This window comes from Galleria mellonella, unplaced genomic scaffold (genome assembly GCF_026898425.1).
Source record: "Galleria mellonella isolate WM207_F2 unplaced genomic scaffold, CSIRO_AGI_GalMel_v1 utg35, whole genome shotgun sequence".
Lineage (NCBI taxonomy): Eukaryota > Metazoa > Arthropoda > Insecta > Lepidoptera > Pyralidae > Galleria > Galleria mellonella.
In genome coordinates, this window is record NW_026442082.1 from 945,848 (window position 1) to 959,483 (window position 13,636).

The 13,636-nt window shown below is 31.6% G+C and overlaps 2 protein-coding genes across 2 annotated transcripts in view; both read left to right on the forward strand.

The window, feature by feature from the left end:
• Positions 1 to 9,294: 9,294 nt before the first annotated feature.
• LOC113514529 (hexosaminidase D-like) lies at positions 9,295 to 13,080 on the forward strand. The gene is made up of 4 exons (XM_031908258.2): positions 9,295 to 10,083; positions 10,549 to 10,740; positions 11,304 to 11,416; positions 12,081 to 13,080. The coding sequence occupies exons 1-4, from the start codon at positions 9,742 to 9,744 to the stop codon at positions 13,078 to 13,080; spliced, it is 1,647 nt and encodes a 548-aa protein (XP_031764118.2). The 5' UTR covers positions 9,295 to 9,741.
• Positions 13,010 to 13,636, forward strand: part of LOC113514271 (BTB/POZ domain-containing protein KCTD9) — a 69,953-nt gene continuing 69,326 nt past the window's right edge. The window contains exon 1 of the mRNA XM_052896840.1: positions 13,010 to 13,313. Within this exon, the coding sequence (XP_052752800.1) occupies positions 13,135 to 13,313 (179 nt within the window). The 5' untranslated portion in view covers positions 13,010 to 13,134. The remainder of the gene's footprint in view (positions 13,314 to 13,636) is intronic.

Here is a 13,636-nt window from a genome sequence, read left to right on the forward strand (position 1 = left end):
GACCTAGTTTGGGGACTATTTTTTTTTAATGGATGAAAATGGAATGATCAACCGACCTGCGCTATCGGGATACGCTGGCGGGGCACCAGTGAGGGATGATTGGTGAGAATGAAAAGGCAGGTCAGTTGGCCCATCGTGATGAATTCATCAAAAATTAATCACGATGGTTTCCAGGGGGAACCGCGTGGAGGTCGACCTGTTAGGGTATATTGCTAGTAATGGGTCTGTTGGATCCCACTACTAACAATTCCTGTCCTCCCAGTTTGTGGACTATTGGTAATGTAGACTTTTCATAACGTAACTTGATATAAGTAATACTCTTATTTCTGTTCTGTCTCTATTATTTCTTATTGGTATTAAACGCATTTTAAATAAATAACAAAAGAAAAATATTTTATTAATAATTTGACTACTGTGATGACTACCAAACTCTTTAGATAATAGTCCACGTACCTAATTACTAATAATATCTCGCGGCTTCACTCGCGTGATTCAGTAGGTATATAATGTATCCTATATGCTTTTTATAACGTTTTCCTTTAGATTGATATTACTTTTTTATTTATAAACTGATTGAAATATAACAAATACTAAATGTTAAGTGGAGCAAACCGCAACGCATTAGTGAAAACCGCATTGAAATTGATTCAGCCGTTTTTGAGATTAACATACACAAACGTACAGACAAACAGACAAAAGTTCAAAAAAATAATTGTTTTGGGTTCTATTGAGTTCATAAAACCTCCTATAATATTTTTTCTTATATATCTTCCATGTACAGACCAGTTACGAATTTATTATATGTATTGATTGATTTTAGTATATCTATTAATTATTTACTTGTCATGTTTGAGATCAAACGACGCCTTGTGATATGTTCAGGGACATTCATTTTATTTCGAAAGGTGAAAGTACATAGTTTAATTTTGAATTAAATGCTTTAAATCTACAGAATGAAAGTTGAAATTTAAAAAGCAATGTTATGAAGTCAATCCTCCATCTCGAGAGGTTCACTGCTTCAATTATTTTCCAGCACCTGACAGCTAAAGTAACCTCACCGCAATTTTATTGCCATTTCTTATAGGTGTGCCGCGAAGGGAGATGTGAATTTAAAAGAATATTTTATAAATCCCTCTTACCTGTTAAATCCACTTCAGTCAATTTACTTACTTATTCAGTAAGGTATACCAACACTGTACGTATTATAAGACACAGTAGTGACAAATATTTTATATAAAAAATTGATGTGGGTTAAATAAAATTAAATATAATAAAACATATTGCGTTATACCTTTCGATAAATTAATTATTTGGTTTATGCTTATTAGGTAATCCCAACCTTATATTGTAACGGACATTTATTTATTTTATTTATTTACTTTATTTCATTTACTATATTTTTATACACTTTATTGAAACAATTAAAAACACTTCTCATTAAAATACAGTAAATTTTAATGAGAAGTGTTACAGATTCAATTTAATATGTGAGGCTGAAATCTTTTTAATATTGCACATACTGGCCACTTATACTTTTTTACTATAGAAAAATCTGTCTATTCTAATTTTAAAAAAGGACGTTGATTCCATAATACATTTTTATATATCTCATCGTCCTTATAAATATAGTTTAGTATATAGTTCAACCACATTTGCATTGCAATTATCGCAGTTTTCAACAAGAAAAGATACAAAAGGCGGCCTCATCGCAGATTTTATTATTTATTTTCTTTTTATTTTATATTTGGTAAATGAATATGTGTATGTATGTGCACACCATTAATGTAATGTAAAATATTATAATGTGTATTTCATTTATTTCCTAAATAGCTTTTACTTGCGACTTCATTCACGTGATGCGTGATAAGTTCACCAATAAATATATAATATGATGAATATAATGAATAACTTCATCATCCCTTATAGTACATGTGTACTAAATTTCATAGTGATTGGTTAAGCCGTTAAGACTCTAAGAAGTAACAAATAAACAAACTTATATACACATTTAAAATATTAATAAGGATTATTCTATTATTACACTTTTGTTCATTACACGGTAATTATCTCTGTCTACTTCCCTAGTAGAGACCGTAAACTATCCCTTAGCAGCTAGAGTCCGGTCTGAAGAATAGTATCACTAATGATGTGCTGAGTCAGGCTCAATATACAGAATTGAGATACATTGTAGTCGAATACAGTTGTTGTGTTATTCGAATACTAGTACAGTGTTCATTGTATTTTTTTTTTCTTAATTGTCAAGAACCAACTTTAATGTAATTTAAGGGAGCTGAGTAAAGAATACACATAAATGAGATACTTGAGTATTAAATAATATTACCTATACAAGTAAATATTTTCCAAATCCTAAATTCCTATATAAACTTATCCTTGAGTTAGGATTTTTTTGACAAGGGATTTTTTACCAGAGGTTTTTTACAGAGAGGGTACCATTCGTGTTTCTACCGTGAAGCAGTTGTGTTTGCATGGCTGTGTTTCGGTTTGAAGGGTGGGATATGGCGTGAATTTACAGGGTACAGAGGAATAACACCCGAGTCCTCAAGAATAGCAACGCATAGGGATATCATGGGCGAAACAGTATACTCTGTTATGTCCATGGTACTGCTCTTGTCTATAGGCGACGGTTACCACTTTCCATCAGGTGGGCCGTCAGCTTGTTTGCCATTCTAAGTTGTATAAAAAAAAGACGAGTTCTAAAATGTTCGAATAGCAGAAAGACCGAATTGGTGTTCCGCTGGAATCTGGAGCATATACGACTTGAAAGCTGTCTCTCTAATTTGCTCTAGCCTTGACAAATGTAGATTGATGAACTCCGCACAACAGGCAAAGAGTAGTGGCATGTTATAGTTTTATCTCGTTACCACAGTAATAAAATCATCATTAGCATATTTACAATTGCTTTTTAGGGGGGAATCTGACTCTTTTTCAAAAGGCAGGATATATATTCTTAGACATGTTTTTCACATAGCTAGGCGCTTTATTCGTAAACTAGAGCAGACCATGGCTGTAGCTAGTGGAGGGGGGCATTGAGGGGTAATGCCCTTAAACGGACCAATGCCCAACCTTAAAATGAAAGACCCCAAGAAAATTAGACAGATTCACCTTTTCAAAGTCCCTTAACTATGGCTTCTGCCCCACCAAAAGTTCTTTTGCCCTACTTTAAACTTGGGTCTAGCTACGGCCCTGGGGTGAGCACTAAACAATTTTAGAATGAACTCCTGACCCGACATTGAAATATGCTTGTGATCATTTTTCAAACTTCTACCCATCTAGATAAGCCCACCCTTCAAGACTACTTAAATAAAATATAAAATTCATATTGATTTTGTATACATTCCCATTCGTGTTTTTGCCCTTAAGCAGTTGCGTTAGCATGGCTGTATTTCGGTTTAAAAGGTGGGATAAGGCAGTGAAATTACAAGGTACAGAGGCATAACACCTTAATCCACAGGAATAGTAACGCATGAGGGGTATTATGGGCTGTTATATTCATGATACTATTCGTGTCTATAGATGACCGTTACTACTTTCTACCTTGTTTGCTATTCTTAGTTGCAGAAAAAAAAACATGCAAAAAGCTTGTTTTTTTTTCTAGTTTTGAATAAAGACAGTAATACTCAAGACCGCCATTATGTTAACCACAAAACGGCACATTATGTTTTGTTCCGTAACATGTGGCAATGCTACTAAACTTTACAGCACCGCACTAGCGTTTGACATAAAAAAACCACACGGTAAGTAAAGCAGAAATTGCTACATAATGGTTCCGCACATAGTAAATTAATTCTACACTATTGTGTTTACATTTCATGATTGTAATAACGAGTATAATTAGTATATATGTATTAATGCAGAGCTGTCTAAAGCACGGTCCGCGGGCTACATGCGGCCCGTGGTCTATATTTATGCGGCCCGCGGCATGATCGCGGTATTTTATATTGACCAGAGATTGTAGCTGAACTGGATAGTTCTGTATTAATGTATCATGGGCGACACCGTATACTCTGTTATATCCTTAGTACTGTTCATGTCTATAGGCGAAAGTTACCACTTTCCATCGGTGTACTATCATCTTGTTTGCTATTCTAAGTTGCATAAAAAAACATAGTTTTTAGTACGCCTGCTTACAAAAATGGACATAAGTTTTCTGATATAAATATAATATAAATAAAATTATATAATAATATTCCTTCTGTGTTGTAACTGAGAACATTCTTGTCCTGGATAGCACATACTCGCAGACGTGGGTTCGAATCCCACTTAGTCGAGCTGTCAAAAGATATTTTTTTCAATTAATTATTTAAAATGCCTACATGCAGTGTTAAATATTTTAAAATATGTTTAAACAGTCATCTAGATCTCAAATGTTTGAGCCCTTGAAGAAATATGTGATATTTTTTGGTTGGCAGCAAAATTGGTCTGTAGAAATTCGAATTATTTATGTGCAGAAGAAATAATTTGATGGAAAATTAGACAGTTTAGTAACACGATTATATATCGTCATAGTCGTAGAATACTGACGGTATTCTACGACTATGACGATATTTAGTGTTTGAAATATTTATGTTTAAAAAAGGAGGAGATTCAAAACTAGATTGTATTTTTTGTATTTACGTTATAAAATATTAATAGTTATGCAGTACATGATTAGGTAATATAAACAAGTCTATGTATTTAAAATAATTTAATATTTCAAATATAAAAACAGCAAAATAGGAATAAATTTAATGACAATAAATAAATAAATTAAAAATAACTCTCTAAATCACACAAAAGTATAATTAAGAAATTCTATCTTTCTGAAATCTCTTGAACACACAAAATACCTACAAACTATTCTTACGACATTCGTGGCATATTCTAAGAAAAATATTTTTTGTTACTATGTATCGATGCGGAACCCTTATAAAGCAGCCAATTTCGCTTGCGATAGTAAAATGACGCCATATATCCTGTAGCCCATTTGCCATCCTAATAAACCCAACTTGAGTACAGTTTGCTTAACAAGATACTTTAGGGCACTCAATTGCGAATAACACTTTGTATTTCGTGGACTTTTCAGAAATACGAGGATTGACGTAACAATGTTCGAGTATTTGTGGAAACTGCGATTTTTGAACTATCATTGTTATGGAATAATAATAAACTGGGTTAACTGAATTTCACCAACCCTGGAATTTAATTATGTTTATCATTATTATGTTGAGACGTATGAAATGTATGCAGATATTCAAAATATGGTGTAATAAATTATAAACTAAACTAGTTGAGTTAATATCAATTCATTTTTATTTAGTATATTACTAATGTCAATATTTATTTTTTTAGGTTGTAATGCTTACGTTACTTTATATAGATATTTATTATTATTATGTCAGCCGTTGTCTATTGCTGAACATAGGCCTCTCACATAAAGAAGGCTTTGCCAGTAGTTGGCAGTCGAGTAGGAAAATGGAGTTAGGATTTAATGATGTTTTAAGAGGGACGCTGCTGCCTATCCCTCAGCCATTAAGTTCCCTTAGCCGCCTCTTACAATATTCACGGGAAAGGAAGGAAAACCCATTATATGTCGAGCCTCACACGTGTCACGTATTGAGCAATTATAAACAAGTAGATTTGGTTCTTGAAAAAAATACTAACTTTAATCATGGCAAAACTAGTGATTTTGATTTTAAAAATCAAACTTCTGAACTGATTTTGATAAAATTTCTATACATACAAGCTGACGGCCCACTTGATGGAATGTGGTAACCGTTGCCTATAGACATAAGCAGTACCATGGACATAACAGAGTATACTGTTTCGCCCATGATACTCCCCATGCGTTGCCATTCCTGAGGACTCAGGTGCTATTACTCTGTACCCAGTAAATTCACTGCCATATCCCACTCTTCAAACCACAGTTATGCAAACACAACTTCTTCACGGTAGAAACACGAATGGAACAAAGGTGCCCAAGCAAACGATTTTTGTACAAAGTCTCCTTCTAGTGAGTTATATTTTTAGTCATACTAGATTTTACCTGTGATTTCGTCATTATTGGAATCGATTGATTAAGATTAAATGCAGTCAATGTCCTTCTCCATTTTTTATATCAAAAAGGTGGCAAACAAGACTATCCGATGGTTATTGTTACCTATAGACGCCTGCAACACTAGGGCTGGCACGTGTGCGTTACCGACCCTTAATAAACCATTTTTTAAAAATTCCATACTGTAGTCTCAAGGGAAAACTCATTCCATAGCCTGAGCATTCGCCGAAGAAAAATTTCTTTGAATTCATACTGTACATGACCATTTCGGTTCAAGCGTGTTAGGATAAATTCCCTGTCGATGGTGATAAAGAAAAATACTTATAATACTAAAAAGAATAGCGTATAGCTATCGAATACTTTCTGTCTATCTACGTACTATCCCGTTCATTTTCACCTCGTATATATGGTAGGAGGAGTGAGCTCCCTTCTTCAGTTTTACCCTTTACAATATAATACTCGTATAATATAATGGGACATTTTATTAAACATGCCTATAAACATTTAAAACGCCGGCAACATACGAGAGAACACCTTTCGTATTGCAGGTATTCATGGGCGATAGTGGCTACCTTCTTATGATGACTACCTTTATGGGCACTTTCTATCAGTGTGGTAGTATAGCTCGTTTGGCTCCCAAACAAAAAGAATACCAACTGGTGAGTACCGCTATTTTATTTTAAACTTATTTGTATTTTTTTTTTTGACGAACTCTCCACAATTAAGTACTTTTTTTATCGCGATAGTTCTTGGCGGCTAGCGAGAAGAAAAATATAAAGCTACGCCAGTATGTCTCAAGATAAAGTAGGAGTAAAGCGCCTTAAATCTTATCTAATTCTTTTAGATATTATATCCACCGTGTGTACCTTTGTTTTTCATATAAAAGTTAAATAAATAAATAATTTGTATATTTATAAGTTATGTCACCTTTTCATTCATTAATTATTAGTTTGAATATTACAATAGCTATCCGTGCCAAATTCAACAAATGGTTGGAAATTTAAGCTTAATTGGTTTAATCGATGTATTCCTATGAATTTAGTTAAATCCGATTCAGGGCAGTTCCCTTTGATAGCTGAATACAGTAATTTTGTCCCTCAAACAACGTTTTAGAATAGTTAAGTTGGTAGACGATACTGTTTCAAACACTTCCAGATGTTTAGCTAATTGTTAGAGGCATCAGGAACTTGGATTGTATTCAGATATGGTTTGTAGAGACTAGCTGGAATTAATTTTGTTAGAAAGTTTGTTTGTAGGTATCTACTCGTACCAACAGTGATTGCTAGCGGGCGGAATTCAATATTCAAGTTGTTTTGTCTATAATCGATACTTGCAAATCTTTATATATATATCAAATATAAAAAATAGGATAAAAATAATATACCTATTGATAAATAGATGATTTACCAGAGAAAGACTTAGTAAAAAATTGGTATCATTCTACATTTTTCTATCTCGCCTGTGTTTTTGCTGTGAAGCATCTGTGTTTGTGTGGCTGTATTCATTCGAGGGATAGAATATACCAGTTGGATTTCAGAGTACAGAAGCATAGGACCATAGTCTTTAAGAATGGAAACCCATGAAAGGCGGCGTGTATATTACGGTGTATTCTGTAGCATTCATATTTATTGGCGACGGTTACCACTTTCGATCAGGTGAGCCGTCACCTTCTTTGACATTCTAAGTAACAATTATATATTAGTTGCTAAATAAAAGGAAATTACGAAATACCTACTAGGTATATCACTCTAGAACTTGTGAGGAAATTGACACCAAACTAGATAAATAATAAATCTTAGGATTTACCAACCGAGTTGGGAAAAGACTTGGCGCTGATTTATAATTATTTTCGAAATCCATACAATTAATTGGTATGTGATTAATAAATTCAAACTCGTATTATCAAGACTCCTCATGTATCCGTACTTTTTTTTTAATATTATCTTTGTACAGATATCATCTAATTATAATTTTATTATATGTATATAGATGAAGACTAATCAATTTATAAAGGAATATCCACCACCATGAATAAGCAATACAAATTCGTCAAAACATCTTGTCAGGAACTTCAGACTTTGTTTATGTCCCCACAAAGTATTTTAACTATTATTCTAATGGAAATAGATCTATTTTACATTGTTGAAAGTTATATTTGAATTTTCCATTGTAGTGTCGCAACTTGGCTGTTACTTTAAAATGATCAATTCTCAGAAAGGGTCGTCTCGTTGATTATTCTATGCTTGTAATTTACAGTAAGATGATGTTTCATATTGTTCGTATTGATTCAGTCTATTCAATGATAGGTGTTCGATTTGTAATGGTATTAGTAAATAATTATAAGTATATATCATATAATATTTATATATTTATGTGATATATACTACTATAAATATTTTTATGTATACTTTAATAATAATAATAAACTCTGAATGTGCATATACAAAAGGCGGCCTTATCGCTTAAAGCAATCTCTTACAGACAACCTGGATTATGGATATCATGGACTTCATTATGAATTATTAGCATGTTTTATTAACATGAATGTTTTTTTTTATTCGATAAATTTACTACGCCAAATAGCCACTGCCTTCTTTCTTTTCTCCTTTACCTTTAAATAAATAAGGAAGATAATTTTGAATTATATTCATACGAAATATGCCATGGATTACAACTACTTTAAAATATCTATGTTCACATATATACATATTACTACAATATTAGTTTCTATTTGGAAATTTGTCCATGCTTATCTCCAATCTGAACTTAAGTAACAATGTTTATAAGTTTTTTTCTTATACAACTTAGAATGGCAAACAAGCTGACGGCCCACTTGATAGAAATTGATAACCGTTGCCTATAGACATGAGCAGTATCATGAACATAACAGAGTATACTGTTAACCGCCCATGATACCCCCATGCATTGCCATTCTTGAGGACTCAGGTGTTATTCCTCTGTACCCTGCAAATTTACTGCCATATCCCACCCTTCAAACCGAAACACAGCCATGCAAACACAACTGCTTCATGGTAGAAACACGAACTGGATAGAGGTACCCAAGCAAATGAATTTTATACAAAGTCTCGCTCTAGTAGTGATACTTTAGAAGCGATCAACTGGGTATAATAAAACTATCGACTTTTCTGTAACAAGTAAAGTTGTTAGCAAGAAGAAGCCATACAAACACTAAGGTTTCCGTATTACCTACTCTATTCAGTATAATACTTTTGACAATACCGTAAACACGCAATTCAACTGCAAAATATTTTTATCCAGTGAAAAATAAGGTGTTTATTTCAAATCTAAGATCATAAAATCTAACTATAGAATCGTTTATCTTTTTTAAGTACATCTAATAAATATTTTAATACTTAGTAGGTAGCCAACTTTTTTTATATAATACTGGATAATCAACCCAATGGTTTAAAATGTAAAGTGTGAATTATATAAAAAATAATTAAAAGAACATTACAAGTAAAAATTAAAAAGTTTTTCGAGGATAGAGCAATTAAAATGAAAAGTGTTTTATGAAGTAATTTAGAATAAAATCTTTTGATCTATTATTTTTTTAATCTTTCAGTCTTTTAATAATAAAGAAATAATTGGTAATCCCTACGATTTGATATTTATTGTGACAATTTTTTTTCTTAAATAATATAATTATTTGAAAACAATAAATCTTCAAAATGCGTTTTGTTTTCGCTAAAATAATATTCTTAAAAGTGAAATATATAATTTTTACAATTTTAATAGTGTCCGTGTTTGTGTTCTACGTAACCTTTAAAGAGTCTTTTATGCTGAATCGTGTAACAACAAGAACGATTGATATATCCTCTGTAACTTTACCAAATGTTGTTGTTCATTTGGATTTCAAAGGATCCCCACTGAAGTTGGAGTATTTGGAATCGCTATTTCCTTTAATGAAATCCCATGGTGTTAATGGACTGCTATTAGAATATGAAGATATGTTCCCGTATGAAGGAAATTTGACCAACATAAGCGCAAAGAACTGTTACAAAAAACACGAGGTAATTTATGCTTTAATGAAACAGCGATTGAGACTAAAATAATACATAAATTATTGAATAGTTTAAGATTTTATTTCACAACAAATAAAAGTGACTAGTTGCTCAGAATTGGCGAAGATATTGCCTAACGTGGGAATATATGAAAAATGACATATATGCAAATTAAACTTTACTTATTGAAATTACTAAAGAAATTGAGGGATTGTTTATCTAATTATATGTATATATGTTTACTTGATACTCAAACTTACTCATGCAGAATATAGTACACAATGAAATGGATTTAATTTTAGTCATCAAATACATCACAAATTAGCTTAAAACAAAAAATAAAAACTAATACAACATCACTTGAACCTAAATTAAATAAAAAAAAAAACATTTATATATGCAATAATGTTGATATTAGTAACATATTGCATTAATATAATAAAACATTTTTAATGTGATAAAAAATATTTTCAGGTTAAAAAATTTATCACCAATGCATATAATTTTGGCTTTGAAATAATACCTCTAATTCAGACATTTGGCCATTTGGAATACGTATTAAAATTGGCCCAATTCAAGCACTTACGAGAGGTTCAAACGCATCCAGACTCTATCTGCCCAAATAAAGCAGAAAGTTTTACTTTGATTGAACATATGATACGACAAGTAAGTCATTAGATGAAATAAACTATCAGGTAAAACCCTCCCTTGGAGGGTTTTGCTAGTAGTTGCCACGCTTGGCAACCGTAGTTAAGCTTTGGAGATGTTTTAAGATGGACACTGGGCAGCAGCGCTTGCCCTCCGTTAGTCGCCTCTTACGACACTCACGGAAAAGGAAAAAGTGGCTTATTCTATGCCGGGACCACACGGCCGTATCAATATGAACCGAAAAATGCAATAAACTTTTTATTTAGCCCAAGTGAGTGAGACTTTTTAAAGAAGAAGTCTGTTAACGAGACGCTATGAATAGCCTAACACTGGCTAATAGCCTAAATTAAAAAAAAATATTAACTTTTTTTCTATTTTTTATTTTTCTCATCTTTTCCACATATATTGTTATTAAATTTTTCTTGGAAGTAGTAGGCAGGGGAAATATAGGTTGGGGCAGGAAGTCTTTCATCTTTCATATTTAGCTCATACTAATATTGTTGCTAAGACAACATGTTAATGTTTGACTTATACTAATAAATCATATTCTGTTATATTAAAAATTCTATCAATTATTTCAGGTAATAGAATTTCATACCAGCGTCGTACCTTTGAAGTACATTCATATTGGCTGTGATGAAGTTTATCATATAAATGAATGTCAACAATGTTTGAAACGTCATTTATCAAAGATGTAAGTAAAATATTATAAGTATAATTTAGCATAATTAGAACACTATAGTTTTAAAATTATATTATTTTTTTATTTCCCATATTGTTCTGTTTATTATATTTATTACTACGAATATTTCGTAGCTTCTCTTTTTATTCTCTAAGTATTATTACTAACTCTTCGGATCATATGTTTTAATAAAATTTATTTATACTTTTGCACGCACAAAAATATGTCTACAGGGCGGAATTAAACAGAGAAAGTAAATGGCGGTGCATTGATCTAACAAAAACAATTTGTTAATAAAATAAATATTTTGATAAATAAAAACATTAATAAACATTTTACGATAAATGAACATACAAATATATAGAATAATATACTTACAAAAATTATACATACATAAGTCACATATAATACAATAGAAATAAATAACTAAACATAATACGTATTAATAAAGTAAATATATAAGTCGTGGCTAGTTATATAATAGTATAGATTGAAGCTCTTTTCTTGACTAAGATAATAAAAAATTGAGAGAAGAATCAATCTTCTTATATTTTTTATTCATATTTTATAAAATTATTGTAAATATTTTCTTTTTTTATTTATATGATAACTTTTTCTAATATTTTAGATGTTTTATATCGGTCTTTTAATCGTCATTATATTATACATTTTACAGAGACCTTTTCGTTCATCACGTCAAAACGATATCAAATATTGTCAGTAGTTTCTCAAAAGAAACGACCGTTCTTATATGGGACGATATGCTTCGTCAGATAACACTAAAAGAATGGTATAGCATTGACTTTCAGTCACTCAACGACATAGAAATCGTATATTGGGATTATGAGCCTCAAGTCAAAGTATCACACATAAATCTTATGAAATATCACAAAAAGTTCTCAAATATATGGATTGCATCAGCATTTAAAGGAGCTGATGGAAGAACGGCCATTATTCCTAATGAAAAAAAGAGATTTTCCAACCATTTCAGTTGGTTTAATTTGATTTTGGATTATAAATTTGGCGGTGAGAGTAATGTTTACAATTTTAAAGGGATCATACTAACTGGATGGTCAAGATACAGTCATATGGATCCTCCTTGTGAACTTCTACCACCATCTATACCCAGTCTAATAATAAATTTAATATTTATTAAAAAAATTCAAGAAGGAATCAGTTATGATAGCGCCAATCATAATATGGATGTCATTTACAAGAATTACTTAAGTACAGATATCAAACAAAGTTTGTTATGTAATCGAGTACCTTTATTTGGACAAAATAATATAGAATGGTCATCTTGTCTTTTTAATGGTGTAGAACTGTACAGTTCACTAAAAAAATATATTTCTGTAAGCACTGCTATAAGTAATGAATTGAATAACAATTTCTTTTTCATAAAATATTATTCAAAATTAAAAACTATAAACATGAATACTGTATCTGATAATATTGTTTGGTGTAATGATTCATTTTACCAGTTACTCGTTGTTGAAAATAAAGTTAGTAATATTTTGGAAGAATACTATAAAAAAGAATTTATTGTGGAATACGTAACTTATTTAACATTCGATTTGAAAAAGAAACTGCACAATTTGATGATGATTTTGAATGATTATAAGAAGCCCCGTATTTGGGAAAGAGGACCCATCGCTTACAATAATAATAATATATAGTATAAACAACTTTGTGTACAAAAAATATAAATATTGACATGCCTTAAAGGATGCATGCAGCACCAAGAGCACTACATATACTTTGCCTTATTGCGCACTTTTTGTAAAACCCATTCTGTAGTCTCTAGGGAAATTATTGGTGTTTTTACTCAACTGCTCTATATTGCCCATAAAAAGAAGTGCATCGCCTTGAGTGAATATAGAAATTCGACATGCTTGAACATTAAAAACAAGTAAGTAGGTACATAAATAATATCTATGTATCGTAAATTATACTGTGTAGTAATTATTAATGTACTACTTGCGATATGACAGTGAGCCGCGCTTATAAATAAGGGCTCCAGTTCAGTTCGAAACTACTTGTAGTCGGACATTCCCGAATTTAAAACACGAGTAAAGACAACATAAATAATTACAATAAGTATATAAAATTTACTTTTCTTTGCAAAAGAAAAAACACTTCTATCATGACAAAAAGACCGTGCGGTCCCGGCATAGAATAGGCCGCTCCTTCTTACCCCGTGGGTGTCATAAAAGGCGATTAAGGGAGGGCGAG